This window comes from Equus przewalskii, chromosome 5, assembly GCF_037783145.1.
Source record: "Equus przewalskii isolate Varuska chromosome 5, EquPr2, whole genome shotgun sequence".
In the NCBI taxonomy this organism is placed as follows: Eukaryota; Metazoa; Chordata; class Mammalia; order Perissodactyla; family Equidae; genus Equus; species Equus przewalskii.
Genome location: NC_091835.1, coordinates 40,277,232 through 40,292,081, shown reverse-complemented (window position 1 = coordinate 40,292,081; position 14,850 = coordinate 40,277,232). Strand labels below are relative to the sequence as shown.

Sequence of the window (14,850 nt, the reverse complement as noted above, 5' to 3'; positions counted from 1 at the left end):
TTCCATGCTCTTGGATTGGAAGAATTAACATCATTAAAATGTCCACATTTCCTAAAGCAATCTACAGATTCAATGCGATCCTCATCAAATTTCCCAACAACATTTTTCACAGAAATAGAACAAAGAATCCTAAAATTTATATGTAACAACAAAGTCTCCTAATAGCCAAAGAAATCCTGAGAAAAAAGAAAAGGCGGAGATATCACACTCCCTGATTTCAAAATATACTACAAAGCTCTCATAGTCAAAACAGCATGGTACTGGCACGAAAACGGACATACAGATTGGTGGGAAAGAATTGAGAGCCATAAATAAACCCACACATCTATGGACAGCTAATTTTGAACAAGGGAGCCAGTGGGGGTGGTAGGAGGGTGAAAGGGGTGATTAGGCACATGTGTGTGATGATGGATTATAAGTAGTTTTTGGGTGGTGAACATGATGTAGCCTACATAGAAATTGAAATATAATGATGTACACCAGAAATTTATGTAATGTTGGAAACCAATGCTACCGCAATAAAAATATATAAATAAAAAAAAATTTTTAAAAAAGGTAACATATAGAATGCTAAACAAAGCTTATATCCGGTGCCTTCTGGGAGCAGAGGGAACAAAGAGCCCTGATAAGAGACTGCGCAGGTGAGAAAATAATGTGAATCTAAACAAACTCCACCACATGCTATGTTTGTGGGGCAGCAAGAGGCCTCCTGAGATCAACTTTTAACAACAAAGCTTTTGTTCAATGTTCCTGGGATGAACCTTGTATTGCAAAGCACATGATAACCACAAAGCTTCTAAATCAGATTGCATATAGCTGCTCATTATGGGAAACGGAAGTTGTTCATTTAAACCGTAACTGTAACCACCAGCTTGATAAACTGACAACGCCACTGTAAATTGGGTAGATTCTTCTGTAAGTGAGAGAGCTCTGGGCTCACTCACTTAACTTCCCCTTTGCAGATTGAAATAAATGTTACTTCTACAAAAAAATGACATCATTGAAGTCCTGATCTGTCACCTGTAGCTACATGATCTCGAGCAAACTATTTGAACTCTGTGATCTCCAGTTTGCATATTTTCAAAAGAGAACATTCTTCTATCTCTACTAAATGATGTTTTAAAGAAGCAAATGTGAAGTCAAGGATAAAAATACCTTGTAATGTAAGCAAATATCTAGAGAATATTCTGTTTGAACTTCAACTACTGAGATTCATTTTTGCCAAGTTTTCCCAATTAATGAATTATTTGCAGACACCTACCTTTTCAGCCTAGGTAGATTGAATTAATAGTGCTTTTTATTTGTGTCCTTTTTCAGTCCCATAATGAATGATGATGCTGATTATTATGACGATGATGAATTTCCATCTCTAAATTCAGTTTTATACACCAATTTTAATTCTGCAGATGGCTCTTAGAAGCTCCTACTTGAGGAGTTCCATGTTTTTCTCATATTCATTTTCCAGTAGGGCAGAAGGTGAAACGATGAAAGAGAATCCTTCTCCATTTGCATGTAAACAAACTAAGTTCTATTCTTTCACTCATATTAGAAATAGTTTACAGCAAGCATTACTATAAAAGGAGAAGTATCCACATTTTTTTGAAAGAAATCTCAAACTAAAACATTTTAAATGAACTGAAATGGTTTCCCAATGTAAGATGAGGACCAGTGTGATAATAGAATCTGGTGATTATTGAAATCAGGAATGGAAGCCCCTATAAAAACAAAGAAGCACCACAAAAAATACTAGTTTTCAATCCATCAGTTGATCAACAGTGCTGTTGGGGATGGTAATTTTCCACTCAGAAGAAACTCAAGTGCTGAGGACAACATCTTTTTGGTTGTCTTAACAATGGAATTCATACTTGGTACTTAGGGAAATGGATTAATTGCTATAATCAACTTCATTGACAATGCAAGACACAGGAAAATAAGCTTCATTAACCTCATTCTCACTAACTTATTCATAAGCAGAATATGCTTCTTAACCTGATACTGATGGATTGATTTCTACTGGTGCTGTATGCAGATCCACATAACATTGGTCAGCTTGGAAAAACTAATACTCTGTTTTGCATAATGATCAAATATTAAGTGTCTGGTTTAACATCAGCCTCAGCATCTCCTATTTCCTGAAGATAGCTATGTTTTTTACAAACCTTTTCTTGATTAAAGTGGAGAATTAATAGGGTGTAATATTTTTCTAAGGTCTTTGCTCTTTTTTTCTTTTTGCATCCCAGTGATAGACCATGTAATTCCAGATATTTTAAATCTAGAAACAAACAAACCAGACTTGGAAGATTAATATGCATGAAACAAAACTATTATTTTTGTAGTGCTTATCAGTGTTGAGATCACTACACCCATAAATATTTCCATAGCGTTGGTTCTTCTGTTACTTCCTTCTTCCTGGAGGTATATCTAGCGGATGAAGTTCAGTATCTCAGGGTCCCAAGATCCCAGCATGAAGCTCATGGAAAAGCCATGAGAATGGTGATTTTGTTCTTCTTTCTCTTTTTCACGTATATTGTGTTGATTCTAATAATAGTTACAGCCATTTATTGTCCCCAGACAAGCTGATATTGACATTTGGTAAAGTAATAGCATCTGCCCATCCTTTAGGTGATTCATTTATCCTAGTTTTGAGAAACACCAAGCTGAAGCAACCTTCTCTTAGGATTTGGGGGCAGCTGAAGTGCTTTCTTAAAGGAAGGAAAAAACTCAATAAAAAATGACTCTCAAAAAGGAAAGTATAGGAAAATAAGTATGCTAAGAATGTTTGGGGAGTTTAAAAAATCTATTTCTATGTTCTCCCATTGGACTTTCTTATATTTTAGAACATATCCCTGGAATAGAATCTTTTCTATATGTCTAGAAATAAATATATACATATTTATAATTATATAATTTACAATGTGTTTATAATCTCACAATTTTATAATGAACTCAGATGCATTTTATTTGTGTTGAATGACACCTGAGGATGTAGACAAACTGTATTGTTCCTTAAGAATTTTCCATCAGCTTTGTAACAGACTACCACAAATTTAGTGGCTTAAACTAGCAAACACATGTATTATCTCACAGTTTTTTGGGTCAGGAGTTGGAGCAAGGTTTAGCTGTGTTCTCTGCTTCAGGATCTCACCAAAGTGAAATAAAAGTTTTGGTGATATTGCATTCTCTCTGCAGGCTTCACTGGAGAAGAATCCACTTCCGAGCTCACTCAAGTTGTTGGAGGAATTCATTTTCTTGTGGTCCTCTCCACAGGCGCTTCATAACATGGCTGCTTACTTCTCCAAGGTCAGCAGGAGTCTGTCTCTCCCCTCTCCTCAGCAGGGGAGGCCCAGCCACTCTTAAAATCTTTACCTGATCACAGCAGGCCCATGAAGGATAATCTCTCTTTCAATCAACTCAAAATCAGGTGATTTAGGATCTTGATTATCTAAAAATCCCTTCATAGTTGCCATATTCTGCAGGCCAGAAGTAATCGCAGGTCCTGCCCACACTTATGGGAAGGGAACTATACAGAGTGTGAACATCAGGGAGCAGTAATCACGGGTAACAAAAGTTTTCCGTTTTGATACAGTCCAATTTATCAGTTCATTAATTTTATGAATCATGCTTGTAGTATTGTAACTAAAAGGCATGCCTAACTCATGTTTAGATAACTTTTCTTCTATAGTTTATAGTTGTTCCTCTTACATTTAGGTCTATAATCATTTTTGAGTTACTTTTGTGTATGGTATGAAATAAGAATAAAATTCATCTTTATAAATGTGAATATCTAATTATTCCAACTTCATTTGTTAACAAAAAGATAATTTCCTTGTTGACTGCCTTGACACCTTTTTTGAAATCAATTGACCATGATTGTAAATATTAATCTGGGCTCTCAATTGTGTTTCATTGATATATATGTGTGTCTTCTTGAGAGTACCATACTATCCTGATTAATGCAGCCTAGTAGTAAACTTTGATATTAGAAACTGTCATCCTCCAACTTTGGTCATTTTTTTTTTTTTTTTGAGGAAGATTAGCCCTGAGCTAACTACTGCCATCCTTCTCTTTTTTTGCTGAGGAAGCCTGGCCCTGAGCTAATATCTGTGCCCATCTTCCTCCACTTTATATGTGGGATGCCTACCACAGTATGGCTTTTGCCAAGTGGTGCCATGTCCGCACCTGGGATCCGAACTGGCGAACCCCTGGCCGCCGAGAAGTGGAACATGCGAACTTAACCGCTGCACCACTGGGCAGGCTCCCCAAATTTGCTCTTTTTTAAAAAAATTCTTTTGGCTATTTTGGGTGCTTTGCATTTCCATATACATTTTAGGAATAGTTTTTCACTTTCTTCAGATAGATTCTACTGGGAATTTGATAGGGATCACACTGAATATATTGATCATCTCTTTAACGAAAATACTCTCCTCATTCCAGATTTCAGTTCAGTTCTCTTCCTTCCTTGCTCAGCTCTCTGATGAATTTAAAATGTAATGTTGGCAATTTGTTCCCTGTATCCTTGTTGTTGTAGGAGGAAATCTATACTTTTTCAACTAACTGCATTGTTCTCCTAAGTAGGATTCCTCACAGGTTAACTCTGAAGTATCAAATACCACAGGGTCAAATGAATAAGTAACAAGCCTCCATGCCTCCTCTGTAGCAGAGGGGCGAGAGGGAACGTGCTTTACACAGACAGGATGCTCACTCCTCACAAAGACACTGGATGAGGATTTCATGACCATCTGCATTTTACTGATTGTACTGAGGCAGAGAGTGGTTTTAAAACAGAGTCCAAGATCAGAGACATATGAAGCTGAGAATTTGGGTTTTCCATCCTGGCAATCTGGATCATAGATACTCTGCTAAAAAAATCCTAAGTTCTATAAAAACTGACACTGAATAAAATCCAATGGCAGAGGTTGATTTTAACATCTATTAACCTTAAAAAATAATATAGCCAAAAATGAATTAAACAGAAAAAGACAAATCCTGATATTCTTATTGGAAAAATCTAGAATCAGTGATGGAAAACACATATTCTTTTGAAGTCCCAAGGGAATATTTACAAAATCCATGACTACTTCAATTACATATTAATATTTAATATTGAATACAGTCAGAAACTTTATCAAAGACCTAAGCATGAGAGATATGTTTGATAGCTATGAATAATGGGTTGAAAAGCCTGCATGGGAGAAAAGGGGATTTAAACCTAAATGACCTCCTAAGCCTGATTTTATACTTTTTGAAATTATAGGACAATAATTCCATCCATGAGATGTATGTGTGAATTTGTATGTGTTTATAAACTTATAAACAATAAATTTATACATAAGTTTTAGTTTTCAGCGACTACATTTAGGGTGCAATGGCTTTCCTGGTGTTCTTAAGAAAATCTTGGATGCTTTCGATGAAAAAGGTTTGAATTCCTTCTACATTTAATCTGACATTAAAAAAGATAAATAAAAACATAGAGTTAATGAGCCTAATTATGAGCCGTCTCCCTCTAAAATTTTAGACATTTGCTGTATGTTTTATGTACTGGGTTTTTAAAGTTAGCTAACAACTAATCCTGATGAATACAAATTATGGAGAGGTTAAACAAGGAAAAAAATTGCAAAGCGATATGTCCTTCTTTGCATGCTAGCAAATGAGAATTTAGCTTTTACATCAACATCAGTTATGAAATAATCTAGCCCATGGCAAGGGCACATGGTGGATAAATAGGAGTTAATTTGAGCTGTTGTAGGAGTAACAATGTTTTCCATGAAGACAGCATTGAGCTCTTCCATCAGCATAGTTTGTTGCTTTCCTGCTTGACAGCAGTCACAGAATTTAAAGAAACAAGAACTTTGCTGAGCTCAGAGCTCAGCTGAACATAGGAGTTAAGGTCAGAATTTTAAAGGAATCACGGCTAGTGATATTAGACTTGGGTTTTCTTTCTTTCTAGACATGATAACTTTACTACCAAGCATTTTTTCTGTCCTAATAACGACAGAATTTGTTCTGGGAAATTTCGCCAATGGCTTCATAGCACTGGTGAACTGCATTGACTGGGTCAAGAGACAAAAGATGTCCTCAGCTGATCAAATTCTCACAGCTCTGGCGGTCTCCAGAATTGGTTTGCTCTGGGTAATCTTTTTTTTTTTTTTTTTTTTAAAGATTTTATGTTTCCCTTTTTCTCCCCAAAGCCCCCCGGTACATAGTTGTGTATTCTTCGTTGTGGGTTCTTCTAGTTGTGGCATGTGGGACGCTGCCTCAGTGTGGTCTGATGAGCAGTGCCATGTCCGCGCCCAGGATTTGAACTGACGAAACACTGGGCCGCCTGCAGCGGAGTGCGCGAACTTAACCACTCGGCCACGGGGCCAGCCCCTGCTCTGGGTAATCTTAATAAATTGGTATATGACTGTGCTTCCTTCAGTTTTTCATAGTTTAGAAGTAAGAATTATTGTTTTTATTGCCTGGACAGTAAGCAACCATCTTAACATCTGGCTTGCTACTAGCCTCAGCATATTTTTTTACTTGCTAAAGATAGCTAATTTCTCTAGCCTTATATTTCTTTACCTAAAGTGGAGAGTTAAAAGTGTACTTCTCGTAATACTGTTGGGCGCTTCGGTCTTTTGGGTTTCTCATCTTGCAGTGCTATGGGTAAATAATAATGTGCAGACTAATGAATTTGAAGGAAACATCACTCAGAAGACCAAATTGAGGGATATTGTAGCTCTTTCGAATTTGACTCTATTCACGCTAGTAAACTTCATACACTTTTCTATGTCTCTGACATGTTTTCTGCTGTTAATCATTTCCCTGTGGAAACATCTCAAGAAGATTCAGCTTAATGGCAAAGGATCCCATGATCCCAGCACCAAGGTCCACATAAGAGCCATGCAAACTGTGGTCTCCTTTCTCTTGCTATATGCTGTTTACTTCTTGGCTCTAGTTATCTTAGTTTGGAGTTCTAATAGGCTGGAGAGTCAACTGCTTGTCATGCTTTGCCGGGCTTTTGAAATACTCTATCCTTCAAGCCATTCATTTATTCTGATTTGGGGAAACAAGAAGCTAAGACAGGCCTTGCAAAATATACGAAATATTATAAGATTACCATACTATTAACCATTTTGTTTGAGGTAAGCAATCTAATTTTACAAAATATTGTAAGAAAGTCTTCATGATTAGGAAGCAATGTGTATTTCACATAGATGTTCTATGTTATCCTCTTCCAATGGAAGAATTTCTGATCTATATTTATGCATCTTTAAGAATTGGCAGCTTATCTCAGAAAAATCATTGCTATTTTCTATTGTAATTAGGATCAAGCTTATGTATCACAATGTGGGTAGATTTTATTGTTTAACCTCCCATCTTTTGGATGGTAATGATATTCACTTCTACATAACACATTGAGCATGTATCTTTGGCTAGAAATTATTCCACCACAAATTGTTACATCATGGCTAATAGAGAGCAATCAGAACTGTTGTTAGGAAAAGATGCACACAATAAAATTCAAGCGTGGTAAACATATTTAGAATAAATTTTATATATGTGTGCAATAAACAGTACTGAGGTATATTGCATTTAATACAAGTAGGTGAAAAACAGAAAAAAATCAGGTTGCACAATCGGGATGAAGAAGAAAGAGAGTTATTATGACTTATTTTCAATGCTTCTATGTTTTCATACACAGGAAAGTTATTTCTTATGTGTTTTGAATTAAGAAGGCTTTTTTCGAAGTAGAGTTCTGATGTCAAATTGTTCAGTTTTCTTCTAAACCACTTTTTGGCCTCTGAATTACCAATCACCTTCTCCATCATACTACCTAAAAATTCTTTTTAAACTTCAGATAAGAACACTCAAATCTTCCCTATCTTAAAAATATATTCACAATAAGAATAATAACAAATTATGGTGCAAAATTCAATGACCTGTCTGCATCTATTAAAATGGTATGTATGATGTCTGTGAAATAATTAGAGGGAATATCTTCAAGATCTGTTCTTTTATAATATTGTGGAAAATGATGCAATAGAACGCATTTTAACATATTTTTTATAGCAAATTGTATTATAAGAAAGAAATGGATAACCTTGTTTAAAAACTGAATTTACATGCATATATGCATTACTTCTCAGTATTATGAAATTTTAACATTATCTAAATCTTAAAATAAATCATTTCCACATCTGATTTATTCGTTTGTTTTTAGTCACCTGTCTGCCCCAGTAGATTATAAGGAATATAATGCAAGGATCTTGTCTATCTTGTTTTCCGCTGACTCCCCAGGACATAAAAGCCAGCGCATGGAATAGTTGGTCCAAGTGATATTCTAATGAATAAATAAATGGAGGACTAAACCATATTAGGATTGGAAAACCAATGAAAATGAGACCCCTCACAAAATCTAGAGGTTGCATGAATTTCCTGGTTCGGTTTCTTCACCATTCAAATGCCTCTAAACAAATCCACACACTGTCAGTTCCAATTTCTGCATTAGACCAGTAGAGAAAATGCTGTCACCAATAGGCTTCAAAATATAGAGTGACTCAAACACAAAATTCCCTTAATACTGCTCTTTTAGCAGTACTGCTGTACTGGGGGGGCCTTGTCTATACAGTTATCCAGGGAATCAGGCTGATCTAAAGTATGCCATCTTTAACATGTGGCTTCCAAGATTGCTTGGAGTCATCTCCATTCCAGACAGCCAGGAGGAGAAAGGGATATATAAGAATGTGCATATGGAGAGTTTTTGGTACCAGCCTGTAAATTGTGCACATAATTTTCACTCACATGACATTGTTCAGATTTCAGTCACGTTGCCACAACCTTGTGTAAGTGAGGTGGGAAATATAGTGTCTCTATAGCCCAGGAAGATGAGGAGAACATGGAATTTGGGACATGGAAGATGGAGGGCACTTTGTAATAATCCAATTGAAGTAGCCAATAAGTTACTATAAAACAAAAGAAGTTTCTCCTTTTAGAAGCATGGTGTAGCTTGTTTATGTCACTTTAATAATTTGTAGATGTCCCTACATCAGTCTTCAGTATCAGTTCTTTTGTCTATTTCTTCATAAATTCTAAACAATTTAAGTTCATGCTAAATGGTCCTATCTTCATAAAGCTGTATTTGATTTTCCACTGTAGTGTTGGTAGCTTCTTCATGTATATTCCCAGTATATATTACTTATAACATCTGATTTAGTTCCTACAATATTAAGTACTAATTATTTATAGTTATTTGTTCTGTACTTGGATGTGTTCTTTGAACTAGAAATAATTGCATTAAATTACTTTTATAAATAATCTTGAATCAACCAAAATACATGATAAGTAGAAAGATGTCATTGATGAGTAACAAATAATGGCCAAATTATTAAAATTTAATATTAATTTTAATTAATTATGCAATTGATTTTAAATTAATTTTATTCTAAAAATTACTATTCAAAATCTAAAATATTTGCCTTTGAATATGGTCTACAAGAGATAAAGTATAAATTTGTGGAGAATAATCTCTCTTATATTTGCATGTTTACATACCTGCCTTTATCCTTCTAGTCTTTAGCACAAATGGAAATTTGCAGATGTTGCCAAGGATAAGTGGACATCATTAGCTGAAGCTAACTCTGGAAATTATGTTGTAGCTGTAAGTAATAAGAAAGGTATTCATGAACCTTTGTATCTCTTCACAGAACTGTTTGGTCTTTATCACTGGAATTACATTATAAATAGACTGAACTATTCTTTCATGAAGATCTCTGTAACTATATTACATAGGAAAATTTTGGCTGTACTGTCTGGAATTACGATGAGAACATTTATAAAAAGCAACATAAGTGTATGTCATTATGCAACTGTTTAACTATAATGCTGTCAGAGACTTACAACATTAGAAATATTTTCATAGAAATGTCAGTTGGAATTAAGGTCTCCTTTCTGGTCATGGCAACAGGAGAACTCATCTTACGAATGCTGGGAAATGGGTTCATTGGACTGGTAAACTGCATCGAATGGGTCAAGAATGGGAAAATCTCATCAGCTGATTTCATCCTTACCAGCTTGGTATGGCCAGAATCATTCAACTGTGGATAACACTATTTGGTTCATTTAATGTAGGGCTATTTCCACATCTGAATGCCACTAGTAAATTAGCAAAAGCGATTACTATTCTTTGGGCACTAACTAATCACTTGCTTGCCACCTGCCTAAGCATTTTCTGCTTCCTTAAGATTGCCGGTTTCTCCCACTTCTTGTTCATCTGGCTGAAGTGGAGAGTGAACAGAGTGGGTCTTGTACTTTTCCTGAGGTCTTTCTTCTTATCTCCTGCTAGTCTCTTAATGCAGGATGCTCTTATTGAGTTGTGGATGAATACGTATGGAGTACATGAAAGAAACATGACTTTGCATTTACACGTAAATAAAATGTTCTATCTTAAAAGCCTTCTTCTTAGTTGACCTATGTTATCCCCTTTCTTCTGTCCCTGACCTTTTTGCTCCTTTTATTTCTGTCTTTGGTGATACACACCAGGAATTTGTAGCTCAACCTGAAGGGCATGAGGGACTCCAGCACAAAGGCTCTTAAAGGGTCATGAAGATGGTGACAACCTTCTTCCTCCTCTTCATCATTTACTTTATTTCCACTCTAATAGCAAGTTAGATCTTCCTTAAGGTACAAAGGTTTCAGGTTATGATGTTGTTGTGGTGTTTTCCACCATCTTTCCCTCAGGCCACTCATTTATTATAATTTAGGAAACAGCAAGCTAAGATAGATCACTAGAGATTACTGTAGCATCTTAAATTCTCTCTTGAGAAAAGCAAAACTTTTAGCTTCATAGGCAGAATTTAAAAGGACATCCTATATTCTATGGGAAAATACCTTAATAGAAGACCTTGTATCTTCATTTTCAATTTCAATATTTCTTTCATTGGGTTCTTTAAGGTGTTGTTAAACAGCACAGAAATTTCCCTTAACAACTGCTGTTAACTAATTGTATTTTCTCCAAGTGATTTTACTTCAAGTAGATGAAATATCTCTGCTATAATAACACTTTCTGGTAGCAACAGAGTATTTGAGACTAAGATGAAAGACTATAAAAATATACAATGAACTATTAATAAATATTTATGTAATATACAATGCAATATGAAGAAATGTATATGAAATCAGTTATAGAAAGGAAGAAGAGTAACATAATGTTTTAAAACTAAAGATAAACTCGAAGTTAGAATAGGAAAAGGATTATAAAATATTAATTGTAATAATATTTCACATGAATATAAAAGTGTAAAAATTAGGCTGATATTATGAATTTTGGAAACAGTATGAAGCAATGGGAATTTTCATATACTAATTCTAGGATTAAATATTGGTACAGCTACTTTGGCCAACAGTATGGCATATCTGATTAAAGTGAAGATGCATATCCTAACACCCAGTAATTGTACTCCTACTTTTATTCCTTAGAAAATCTTTGGTACATTTGCAACAGGATTCATATATAGGAATGTGCATATTGCTGTTGTTCTTAATAACTAGAATTGAGGTGCCACACAAATTTCTCTCACTGATAAATGGGCATAACAGGGGCCAGCCCAGTAGTGTAGTGGTTAAATTCATGCACTCTGCTTCGGTGGCCCGGGGTTTGCAGGTTTGGATCCCAGGCATGGACTTGCACACCACTCATCAAGCCTTGCTGTGGTGGTGTCCCACACACAAAATAGAGAAAGATTGGCACATATGTTAGCTCAGTGACAATCTTCCTCAAGCAAAAATAGGAAGATGGGCAACAGACCTTAGCTCAGGGCCAATGGGCCAATCTTCCTCACCCCACCCCCAAAAAGTGTATAATAGAATATTGATATAGGAGAATACTATACAGCAATGCAAATGAATAAATTAGAGCTCTTGTTTACAACAGGATCTGTCTAACAAAGAAGATCAACAAATTAGAGCTACATAGATAATGCATACAGAATATTAAAAGGAAGTATCAAGAAATAAACAAAAAAGTCACTTTAATCCCAGTTACATAAACTTAAAAATTAGGTGGACTATATACTTTTTAAAATTTATATATTTGTGGCAAAACTAAGTGAAACGAATTAATGATTATTGTAACAATTGCGATAGTAGCGAGGGAGGAAAGGGAAGGGAAATGGCATCAATACGAAGGTGTATATGCGGAATGTCTGGATAGCTGGGAAAATTCTGTATTTTGACTAAAATGTAATATAGGTATTAATGTTATAATTTTTCATCTTACTTTGCATTTATGTTTTCTTATGTCCTATATGTGTGTTAGATTTCAAAATAATGAAAATGTTTAGAAAGCAGAAAAAAATGAAGTAAGTTAGTGAATACAATTAAGCTGGAGCAACATCTTCTCATAGATACCACTGTAATTTGAATTCTGGCTGACTAAAGAGCAATACAGGATTATGGGGGTGTGAAATCCAGGTTAAAATTTAAAAAAAGTTACTTTAATGAAGAAAAGGAAGATATAAGCAGAAATTATAAATCCACATTCTTAGTGCTAATCTTAATTTGAAACTTCAAATTTTAATATCTAGATTTTTCTACCCACATTTTGTCCTAATTTCCAATTTAATTATTTACAGATCATATTTTAAAGTGGTAGATGAGAAAACTTCCAGTGAATTAAAGCATAGAGGTAGATTAGAAAAGGTAGATTAGAAAAAGTAGATTAGAAAATTTCTGATGAATTAAAGCATAGATATCAAATACCCATGACAATTAAGTTGATCTTTAAATTGAATAACAACACTCTTCTTGCCACCATCCGAAGTTTATAATCATAATCACACACTAAGTATTGATGTGTGTGTGTGACTAGGCATGAGCATACATGTGTTGAGGCATATATTTTATTACTGTACATTTTTTTAGTTCTTTGTTAGAGAAAAAAAGACATACATATAAATAGGTACGTTTGTTAAAGCATGATACATATTCACTGTGATGTTTGGATATGTTTATGTATATGTAATGCTACTTTGACTGCTGTAATAAAATAACCCAGATTTAGTCACGCTAGCTGGGAATGCAAATAAGCAGATGAGAGAACTTTGCTTGCTATTGATGTCATTAAAATATAAAAGAAAGATGATTTACTGTACTATTTTATAGAGGATATAAGTACATGTCCATATGAAAATGCAATAAAAGCAAAGTACTGTGTGTTTGAGCTAACTTTTGCCGTGCTTTTTAGAATGTAGTGGAGAAAAATATAGCATGTAAATCATTACGAATATGTTGATTTTAAATTATTTTTGATGAGGTATGAAGTGAAGGTGTTCTTCTAGGCTAAGCCCCGATGGTAAGAATGGTATGAGTATCATAAGGCCATGGGGAAGATTGGTAGTGTTCTATCTCAGTGAACTTTGTCAATTAGAAAACTAGACAAAGTCACATCAATCATTTAGAGTTTTCCCATTTAGCTGCCATCATCATGATCATGATGTATCTCATTTAGTGATATGTATTTGAGATGTTTATATATATATATAATTTGGACAATGTCTAAGTAATTTCCTAAAGATTATCATTATAAGTAACTTACCTTAGTAAACAGCAAAGTTCAAGTCAAGCTGAATACATTTAGAAACTGAATTTGTTTTACTTTGAAATGTATTATGTGAGGGGCTGGCCTGGTGGCGTAGTGGTTAAGTTCACACGTTCTGCTCCATCGGCCCAGGGTTCACTTCGAATCCCGGGTGTGGACTTATGTGCTGCTTGTCAAGCCATGCTGTGGCAGGCGCCCCACATAAAATAGAGGAAGATGGGCACAGATATTAGCTCAGGGCAAGTCTCCCTCAGCAAAAAGAGGAGATTTGGTGGCAGATGTTAGCTCAGGGATAATCTTCCTCAAAAGAAAAAATAAGTGTATTACTTGAGCAAATTATATATAGATGATTGCAAACTAATCAGGAGATAACTAGAAAAAGTGTTTAGTCTTAAGTGTAAATAAAATGCCTTTAATAAAAAACATAAAGTAAATAAATCACTTTATGAACGTGCTTTTATTTCTAAAGAGAGAGCTTTAGGAGTCAGTGGACCAAATAGGAGTAAGCCTCTGTATCTTGTCTATCATCCTAGGTAATGACGAAATTCTAAGGCACAGAGCCCCATTTGTGATGATAGAAGCAGAGTAAAAGGATTACAGAAAAATTAAGCCATGAAGTAAGATACTGTCACTGTGCTTGATGTGTTCTAATTTGCTTATTTGAATGGCATTTGAAGATCAAGTTCTACTCCTTGACTTTCCCTGGAGTAAGAGCCTATAGTGATGAGCCTGCAACAGAAAAGCTGCCATGTAAGAACTACTTACATTACATTCACTGCCAGTTCCTTTCAACTTAGTGGAGGATGACTAGACTATAATTTTATTCTATTCCTTGAGAAAGGTTTAGCAAAGTAGAGAATTGTTAGCATTTTCTTGTTAACACTACTAAAAATAAAAATGTTTCCTTTCAGAGCTTGGTATGAATATTTTATTCCATTTCCCCATAGAAAATGACTTATGGAAGAAGGACAAAAGATTGCTCCTAACACTGAAACAATAAGACTGAGAAAATGAGTAGTCAAGATTAAGAATTCAATAGACATATTTAATAACAAATTAGACACAGTGGAGAAAGAATTAGTGAATTGAAATTAAGTACCCAGAACAAAACATAGAAAGACAAAGAGTTGGAAAATAGGCTAGAGGGTGAGAGACATGAAGGTTACATTCAGAAAGTCTAACATACTTCTGGGGTTCTGGAAGTTAGAGGAGAGAAAACGGGGTGGAAGCAATATTGAATGGCATTTGGAAACCAAGTTTTACTCCTTGACTTT

At 35.0% G+C, this 14,850-nt stretch overlaps 1 protein-coding gene across 1 annotated transcript; it reads left to right on the top strand.

Moving 5' to 3' along the window:
* Positions 1-5,822: 5,822 nt before the first annotated feature.
* Positions 5,823-7,213, top strand: LOC103546716 (putative taste receptor type 2 member 33). The gene is made up of 2 exons (XM_008513543.2): positions 5,823-6,129; positions 6,367-7,213. The coding sequence occupies exons 1-2, from the start codon at positions 5,950-5,952 to the stop codon at positions 7,108-7,110; spliced, it is 924 nt and encodes a 307-aa protein (XP_008511765.1). The 5' UTR covers positions 5,823-5,949; the 3' UTR covers positions 7,111-7,213.
* Positions 7,214-14,850: the final 7,637 nt, after the last annotated feature.